The sequence below is a fragment of the Geotrypetes seraphini genome, chromosome 16 (assembly GCF_902459505.1).
Source record: "Geotrypetes seraphini chromosome 16, aGeoSer1.1, whole genome shotgun sequence".
Taxonomy (NCBI): Eukaryota; Metazoa; Chordata; class Amphibia; order Gymnophiona; family Dermophiidae; genus Geotrypetes; species Geotrypetes seraphini.
In genome coordinates this window covers 7,402,115-7,412,105 of record NC_047099.1, presented here as the reverse complement: position 1 = coordinate 7,412,105, position 9,991 = coordinate 7,402,115, and the positions used below count along the sequence as shown (strand labels likewise).

Sequence of the window (9,991 nt, the reverse complement as noted above, 5' to 3'; positions counted from 1 at the left end):
ACTCTGCTCGTGACCCATTGCCAGTCTGAGTAATGTCCCTTTACTCCAACCCTCTGTTTCCTGTCTGCCAGCCAGTTTTTGATCCATCGGTGGACCTCCCCTTGCACCCCATGGTTCCATAGCTTCCTTAGTAGTCTTTCGTGTGGCACCTTGTCGAAGGCTTTTTGGAAGTCAAGGTAAATGATATCTATGGATTCCCCTTTATCCACCTGGCTGGTTACCCCCTCAAAGAAGTATAATAAGTTCGTGAGGCATGACCTGCCCTTGCAGAAGCCATGCTGGCTCGACTTTAGCTGCCCATAGTTGTCGATGTGTTCCCAGTTGCTGTCTTTAATAAGTGCTTCCATCATCTTTCCCGGGACCGAGGTCAAGCTCACCAGCCTGTAGTTTCCTGGGTCTCCCCTTGAGCCTTTCTTGAAGATGGGCGTGACATTTGCTATTTTCCAGTCTTCCGGAATCTCTCCAGTTTTTAGGGATAGGTTGCATATTTGTCGAAGTGCCTCAGCTATTTCGTTCCTTAGTTCCTTGAGTACCCTTGGGTGAATGCCATCCGGACCTGGCGATTTGTTGCTCTTTAGCCTATCTGCCTGAGGACATCCACCTTGCTCACCTCTAGCTGGACCAGATTTTCATCCTGATCTCCTTTTACGATCTCCTCAGGCTCCGGAATGTTGGTTGTGTCCTCCCTCGTAAAAACTGACGTGAAGAACTTATTTAGCCTGTCAGCGATCTCCTTTTCCTCTTTTCCTCTTTTACCAAGTTTCGCTGCCTGTGTCGCTAGAAGGCTGTCGTATAGTTTCTTACGTCGGGTACCATTATGAGGGGGGAAGGTAAATAGGTTTTGAGTTCTCCTTGATCTGGATGAGTGGCAGCGGTATAGGCGGTTGTTTAGGTAATAGGGGGCTGTTCCATGGGTTACTTTAAATAGTAGACAATAGAACTTGAATTGAGTTCTTGCTTTTATCGGAAGCCAGTGACAGTCTACATAGGCGGGGGTGATGTGGTCAAATTTGCTGAGACAGTAGATGAGTCTGATGGCTGTGTTCTGAACGGTCTGTAGTTGTTTTATCATGTTGTTTGGGTATGGTAGGTAGAGGCTGTTGCAGTAATCCAAAGTACTGAGTGTGAGGGATTGTACAATGACCTTGTAGTGTTCTTTGGTAAAGAACTTTCTTATTTTTCTTAGGTTTCGCATGGTGAAGAATGCCTTCTGTATGACTTTGTGTATCTGTGTCTGCATAGTGCAGCGTCTGTCTAATTGTATTCCTAGAATTTTGAGAGTGCTCTGTATAGGATATTTTTTTTTTTTTTTTTTCCATGAAAATTTTTATTAAATTTATATAAAACCAAAGTAACAGAGGCAAAAGGCAGTACAAATAATAATATCATTACAGAGAAAAATAAAATAAATACATTCATACATCAGATGTTTGCAGATATTGTAATAATGGGGACCAACAAGAATTAACAGAATGTATTTGTCCTTTACATTTGTAAAACGCTATTTCATATTTATGGTATTGTAAAACTAAGTTCCAATATTTGATTGTGTTTACTTCCAGTTCTGTTAGTGATGGCTTTTGTTCCTTCTCTAGTAGTAGGAATTTGGTTTTCTCCGCATTCAGTTTCAGCTTATGGTTCATCATCCATACGTAGCCGATAGAAGCAGCACTGGACGACTGTGCTAATATGGAGATGATAATTGAATTTACTGTCGAGAGGTTGACTTAGGATTGCCAGACACCCTAGACCCGCCCATCTCCACCCCAGTCCCGCCCTAGCCCCACCCCCACTGCCTGCTTTGGTCGGGCAGGAGGCAATCCATGAATGCACGTATTGCTTCCTGCCTGATGCGATTGAGAAGAGACTTTTCAAAACCTGGCCAAAGTACCGGTTTTGAAAAGCCGTCCGGACCCCTGGACATGTTCATATGTCTGGTAACCCTACGTTGATTATACTAGAGAAGGAAATGGAAATTGAACCCTAATTGTGGAGCAAATTACATATGGAAGTGAGTTTAATGTTCTGCGTTCACTGGAGGGTAAGTTTGGCCAGATCTAGAAACACTGTAATTGGGGAAATCTGTGGGGCTGCGAGTGACCATCCTAAGATATTAAGGAAGCTATTCTGTCTTCTTCCTGCATTTGTAGCCCGCCATCTGTCCACTGAGATTCAAAGCAGATTACGAAATGGTTTACACCAGGGGTGTCTAACCTTTTGGCTTCCCTGGGCCACACTGGCCGAAAAAAATGTTTCTGGGGCCACACAAATGCGCAAACGCTGCAGCATGACAGAGGAGGGAGCCAGCAAGACAGTAAACACCCGGGGCAACAGAGGAAAACACTGCATCGCCCTTGACTGGGGCCGCACATAATAGTTCTCGGGGCCTCATGCAGCCCTTGGGCTGCAGGTTGGACACCCCTGGTTTACACCCATGCAAAATGTTACCAAATACAATTAGATCATCTTAATAAGAACATAAGAATTGCCAAACTGAGACAGGCCGAAGGTCCATCAAGCCCAGTATTCTTCTTTTTTTTTTTTTAATGTACTTTATTAGCAGCTTCGGAACACAAACACTTAGAAAGTACCATCAAGACATATCAAATCCAGAAACACATCAGCAGAACATGTGCTGCAGAAGCTATAGAAAAAGTATAAACCAAAACAATAGACTAAAAGGTAACACAAAAAGCAATCCACTATTTCATTAGCACTGAGACAGAACACACTGGTGACAATTGTATTCTTCCACCATTTTTGTTCTTACTCCCATATACACAAATTTATAGTTCACCAAACTGCACACATACCACCACTCACACCACGCCAATCAACAAGCATTCCCCCTATCCACACGCAACCCCCCCATACACCTGCCCCCACCATACCCAAGCCAGGGCTGTGAGGAGCGAGAGTGAGTGCAATCTTAATAGGCCCGAGACTGAAGCATAAAAGAGAAAAAAGGAGAAATGCGACGCGGTCCATAGGAATTAAATGGGCTGCGTCGCATATGCTGCATGGGACTCACTACCATGGCTTTGTAAAAGGGACCCTTTATGTGGTAAGTCCTAGCCAGTTAGGTACTCAATATCACACTTACCTCCCTCTCCCTTTTTACAAAACCACACAAGGGGTTTTTGGCGCCAGCCAGAACAAGGAATGCTCTGTGCTGCTCCGACGCTCGTGGGAACTCTATGACTGTCAGAGCAGCGCAGAGCGTTCAGCACGCTGGCCGGCACTTAAAACCTCTCGCGCAGTTTTGTAAAAGAGGGGGTTAGATAGCTATGTGAACACTAAAATTTAATTCTGGTCCTGGACTTGACTCGGCATTGAATTTCCAGGTTTAAAGCCAGCGGCAGTCGACAAAACCTTAATCGTCACCAGCTGAATATCAAACCCTACACATTTTAACTTTTCTCGTCGCTAATTTTTATAAAGCAGGCTGCCGTGGGAGGGATTACCTTTTTTATTCTCATTTCACCATAGGGTTGTAAATTCACTTAAATATGCAAATCTGAAACCAATTAGATCCTATATAGAGTAATTATCACATGGCCAGAAACATAGCCCCGAACAGGCTCTGCTCACATCCTCCTGTCATGATGTTTCCTTCTCTCAAAATTATCACTTTCCTGTCTGCCTTATCATGTGCGTAGATTTGCAATGTGATTTTTGCTTTTCCATAACTTTTCTTGATTTTGTCTGTCATGACGGGACCCCCCTCCTCTGCTGTCTCCAAATCTTAACATTTGCTGTTTAGTCAATTGTTTTGTATTCTCATTCTAGGTGTCTGTTCCCAGATTATTCTTACTCAAACTGGCGGCGGAGTGAAGAAACCGGACGAGTCCCTGCAGTTGAAATGTGCCGTTAGCGGATTCGATGTCAGCAGCAACTGGATGGGTTGGATCAGACAAGCTCATGGAAAAGGACTGGAATGGCTGGTCAGCTACTATGGCCCTTCAGACAAGTATTATTCCTCCACAATCCAAGGGCGATTCACGGCTTCCAAAGACAGCTCCAATTTCTATTTACAAATGAATAACCTGAAACCTGAAGACACTGCAATGTATTACTGTGCGAGAGACACTGTGAGAAAAAACAGCTCTAGAGATGGACAAAAACCAGGTTTCCAAAAATGTTAAGAGAGAGTACCTTCCTGATGGGGGCACCCGAGTGTTTGAAATACAATAAAAAAAATAGAATCCACTCTCCTCTGCCACTTGATCGAGGACAATCCTGAAGTGAAGATTTTATTCCTGACCCCCACAGGCTTAAATTTAGATACGAGTTGTCTGTTTTCTGCTTCGGCTCCTGCTTTTTGTCATCAAACATTTCACATTAGTTAATATTTTCTCTTTGATATTACAATTCTGAAATTGTTAATACTAATCTTCCAAAAAATATATATTTTTTTCAACTAGCTCAAAACAAACGAACAAACAAACAATAGCTGGATTTTACTAAGCCATGGTAGAGGTTTCTACTGTGGCCTGACCCTCAAAGAATTCCTATGAGCGTCAAAGCAGTTACCGCACCGACCATGATAGAAACCTCTACCACGGCTTTATAAAGGAGCCCAATATGAAATTTTCTCTGATGTAGAAAGCAGTGAGTAGGCAAAAAAGAAGGATATTAACCCTCACATTCTTAACAGTTGCATTCACACCACTCCCATTTCCAAGCATAACCACACCATATATTCACAATATAATTATATTAACAATTAACAAGGCAATTTTTTGGCCGCAGCTTTATTTTCTTATCGATCATAAGCAAATAACAGGTTTAATTCAAAACCTTCTTCCCGAGCGGACTCCAAGTTACCCTGTCAGCTAATAGGTGTTGATTGAGTTGTTCTATGTCACCACCATGTAAATCAACGTTCAACTTCAAACCAAAGAAATTACCCCATGAAACCTGCAATGTCGCCAGGCCTTGCTTCAACCTGTGGCGGTAACACACTCAAGTATACTAGAATAATACATTTTAAAATCTTTATAAACCCATAGTGATGGTCGCCTGGAAAAGCCTTCCCTTTTCCACAACTATGATCCTCAATCCCCTTTGGCCCCAATCAAAAATACAAAGGGCTAGATTCACTAAGGGATCCGATTCATGAGGGATCCAATCTGATCTATGTCCGGGGGGCTGATTCACGAATTGCCCTCATGCAAATGAGGGCAATCAGCATCACGCCCCCAACCGACCACCGGGATCGCTCTGTAGATGGTCTGCACATGCGTCGAAGAGCAGAGCCTTTTTAAAAAAAATATTTATAACTAGCCTAGCGAGCCCGTGGTTTTAACCTGCTTTAAGCTTGCGGGTTAAAACCACGGTCTTGCACTGCGGGGAAGGGCAGGCGAGTTGGGGCAGCAGAAGAGATTTGGGGCGAGAGCAGGAGATTGGGGCTGAGAGCAGGAGAAGCAGGGTGGCAGAAGGCAGGGCAGTCGGAAAGGACCTCAGCGACACGTCCTCAGCAGTCGCTTATTTTTGGATCGGCCAGCCCAGTTGGTGTTGCTTTTTTATTTTAGTGAATTGCTTCCTGCCTACATTTCAATGCCGTTCCCCCTCATTTGCATGTGCAGATCAGAGGATGATCAGGACAGAGGTTAGTGAATTGGGTCGGAGGGAAATCGGGTCATAAAGGGGTCGTTAAGTGGTCAGAAGTTGATCGGTGGGTTTAGTGAATCTAGCCCAAAGTACCAATCCCTCAATCAACCTCTCCCCCACCACACAACCATCCATCTTGGGCCCCTCTCACTGGTAATCAATTAGCATGTCCATATTACAGCATGCTGGATTAACGCAGGATGACTGTGTGATCATTTATAGCTTACAGAATAAATGATGGCTGTCGGCAAAGGGCTGGAATGGGAGTGCGATAAAGATGGAAGCAGTTTACAGTATGCTAAAGCCCTTAGTTAGATTCACTCTCTCCAGACAATATACATTTTCTTCAGGTTATTTCCCTGTCCTTTTACAAAAGCGTAGTGCGGTTTTTAGCCCTAGTCATGGCGGTAACAGCTCCGATGCTCAGAGAAATTCTATGAGCATCGGAGTTGTTACCACCATGGCCGATACTAAAAACCGTGCTATGCTTTTGTAAATGGGGGGGGGGAGGAAGTGGATAATGTGTTTTCCTTTTTTAAAAAGTTTTCAGTTATTTTTCTGTATATGTTTATCATAAATTGGATGTCGGTTTACATTTAAAATATATTTGCCAGAGTAAAGGCAGCTGCAGAATCTAAAAATAGAATCCTCGTGTCACATCTGACTGGCACCAGTTCAAAATAAAGGATCGATATTCAAAGTGATTAAACTGGCCAGAAACCACTCCTGGCCCGTTAAATCACCTGTTTGGGTCAACCATTCAGTTTCAGCAGCACTTAACCAGTTAGGCCCGGATTCTGAAAGCAGCGCTGTATGGAAGGCACCAGTAAGCATTCTACTGGTGCCTAAGTTAGTTGGCATTAACGGTGTAATTGAAAACCAAGTTAAAAAAAAAAAAAAAAGGTAGGTGCCATGAAGCATTTACAAAACACGGCACCAGAATCACATCTACACAGTTCCTTAGCAGTGCTGAATGTCAAAATAGGCGTGATTATGGGCGGGGATTATGGGGGCGCCACTAAGCCTGATTCTACGTTGAAGGCAGACACTGGAAACGTACACCTGTTAAACCCTGGCCTACATATCTGGCACTTACCTTCGACACAGGCCACAGTTCTGAAAACAGTGCCATTGGAGTGATACGCGACGGCAACATTTTTTTTTCAGGTGCCTGCCGATTATGGCGTTGCTTTCAGAATCCAGGTCTTAGGGCCTAATTCTATAAATTCCACCTAAAGTTAAGCGCTAATGCTGGTGCCTGACAGGCAATCAATAAACTTATTCAGTGCTGATATTGAACTGTGATTATTCTGTAGGTCGCTGGGGTTGCCCAGTTTCTTGTTTTTTTGTGAACTGCATCAATCGGAAAGGTTTTGTGCTCCAGAAATGAAATGTAATGTAATCTAACTTAATTGAAAGTCAAGTGCCTAACTCAGAAAACACAATTCTGTAAGAAGTAGGTGCCTAGCCCAAAATGCCTACACTTAAAGTGGGTGTGGTTAGGGGGTGTATCATTGACCTGTTTTCAAGTTAGGCATCTCTTTGTGAATTAGGTGCCCTTGGGATCCAATATTGGCACCTGGCATAAATTGGGGAAGGTAAATGTTAAGACACTGAGTGCCACTTAAGCACACTTAGGTGACGATAAGCTCTGAATTGACTCCCCCAGTCATTAGAAGCTTTCAATAAACCCCCCAAAAATCTGCTATATCTTCTTTTGAGATACGGCAACCAAACTGTGTGCAATACTCATGATGAGAACATAAGGACATAACATAAGAACATAAGCAATGCCTCTGCTGGGTCAGACCTGGGGTCCATCATGCCCAGCAGCCCGTTCACGCAGCGACCCTTAGGTCAAAGACCAGTGCCCTAACTGATACTAGCCTTATCTGCATACGTTCTGGTTCAGCAGGAACTTGTCTAACTTTGTCTTGAATCCCTGGAGGGTGTTTTCCTTTATAAAAGCCTCCGGGAAGAGCGTTCCAGTTTTCTACCACTCTCTGTGTGAAGAAGAACTTCCTTACATTTGTACAGAATCTATCCCCTTTTAACTTTAGAGAGTGCCCCCTCTCGTTCTCTCTATCTTGGAGAGGGTGAACAACCTGTCTTTATCTACTAAGTCTATTCCCTTCATTACCTTGAATGTTTCGATCATGTCCCCTCAGTCTCCTCTTTTCAAGGGAGAAGAGGTCCAGTTTCTCTAATCTCTCACCGTACGGCAACTCCTCCAGCCCCTTAACCATTTTAGTCGCTCTTCTCTGGACCCTTTCGAGTAGTACCGTGTCCTTCTTCATGTAGGCAATCAATGCTGGACGCAGTATTCCAGGTGAGGGCGTACCATGGCCCGGTACAGCGGCATGATAACCTTCTCCGATCTGTTCGTGATCCCCTTCTTAATCATTCCCAGCATTCTGTTTGGCCTTTTCGCTGCCGCCACGCATTGCATGGACGGCTTCATTGACTTGTCGACCAGTACTCCCAAGTCTCTTTCCTGGGGGGTCTCTCCAAGTACCGCACCAGACATCCTGTATTCGTATATAAGATTTCTGTTATCGACATTCATCGCCTTACACTTATCCACATTAAACTTCATTTGCCAAGTCACGGCCCATTTCTCGAGCGTGTTTATGTCACGTTGCAGGTCTTCGCAATCCTCCTGTCTTCACTACTCTGAATAACTTCGTATCTTCTGCAAATGTAATCACCTTACTCGTCGAACCAATTTCCAGTTTGCTTATAAATATGTTGAAGAGCACAGATCCAAGCACCGAACCCTGCGGACCTCTACTCGTGACGCTTTTCCACTCCAAGTATTGTCCATTTACCCCCACTCTCTATTTCCTATCTGCCAGCCAGTTTTTAATCCACGTGAGTATTTCACCCTCTATTCCATGGCTCGCAATTTTTCGAAGTAGTCGTTCATGCGGAACCTTGTCGAACACCTTCTGAAAATCCAGATATACAATATTGACTGGGTCACTCTTGTCTATCTGCCTGTTTACTCCCCTGAAGAAGTGCAGAAAGTTCGTCAAGCAATATGTTCCTTTCCTGAAGCCGTGCTGTCTGGTCCTGGGAGCTGCTTGATGATCTTTTCAAGCAGATCTGCTGGGGGAATGTTACTAGCTAGTTTAAAGGAATATAGTACTCATTATGTGAAATCAAAAATATTTATTTTTTCCATTGCTGGTAAAAAAAAACTTCTGGAATTCCTTCCTGGGAACAATGAAATTATGCAAAGATCATATATCATTTTTAAAAAATGATGAAAAACATACCTATTCGTAGATGCCTTTCTCTAAACTCAGTGGGTTTGCTTTTTCTGGATCTCAGTAAACTTTGGTATTAAGGGAAATTGAAAAGATTAATTTGATTTTATTGTATTATTTGTGTATGTATGATATTTTGTACACCGCTTAGATTAAAGCGGTTTATAAATTTTGAAAATAAATAAATACTTGATGCTGTCATAGCATCTGGTATCCCCTTTCATTTTCACTTCTTAAGTGGCTGGAAGGGGGACAACATCAGTTGTGATATTATGGAGGAATCATGCCTTAATCCATCCGGTGGGCAGCTGGTCAATCAAAGCATCTAGTTGTTACTTGAATGTGATAGAAACAGGTCTAAGTACAAACATAATTCTTTTTTTTAACTTGGACACGTCTTGCTGTTGCAGCAAGCAACAGTGATGTAATTTGGCAGTTAATGATTAAGAAGTGAAGTCGCTGAAAAGATAAGTACAGCCTTTACTAACTGCTTGATCAACAAAGTTGCTGAAATAAGAAATGTATGATAACAGTGCCAATTCTGGGCAAAGCAGTATGTGAGGTTACCATACCACTGGTGCAACTAACTATTTGGACTTCTTTTGAGTTTCTGAGTAAATTTTAAAGGGAAAGGATTAGTTACCTAATAAATTGAATGAAAATATTGACATTTTTAAAGTCAAACACATTAGGTGGTAGGGTGGAATCTGAGCCAGTGATGTCAGCTTTCACATAATAACCCGTAGTGGGTAAATTAGCTCTGTAATCTGAGGCTCTTTGTCCTTTAGAAATATTTTTTTAAAGCACATTTTTTCTCACATTCCTGTTTTGTTGATCTCATGGTCTTTTTTGATGCAGTATATGACACTTGATAACCACGGGTTGTTAGTTTAGATTGTTTTACACAATACCGTTATCATCGAACCATGGCCTAATTTGGGGCTCATCCTATTCCCACCTCCAACACATCCCCTTGTTGTTTGAACATGCTCAATGAAAAGGTCCAAATTATACATTTCAAAAATTATAATTTCAGTATTTTTGGCACATGGGTGTTTGGGGGGTTTTTTGTTAGGAGGAGCATTTTGGAACATATATGTGCAGTGAAA

At 42.8% G+C, this 9,991-nt stretch overlaps 1 gene segment (V, D, J or C); it reads left to right on the top strand.

Moving 5' to 3' along the window:
- Nucleotides 1–3,587: 3,587 nt before the first annotated feature.
- LOC117350917 overlaps nt 3,588–9,991 on the top strand; it is a 156,005-nt gene continuing 149,601 nt past the window's right edge. The window contains 2 exon segments of the C gene segment in view: nt 3,588–3,651; nt 3,790–4,091. Of these exon segments, the coding sequence occupies nt 3,603–3,651; nt 3,790–4,091 (351 nt within the window).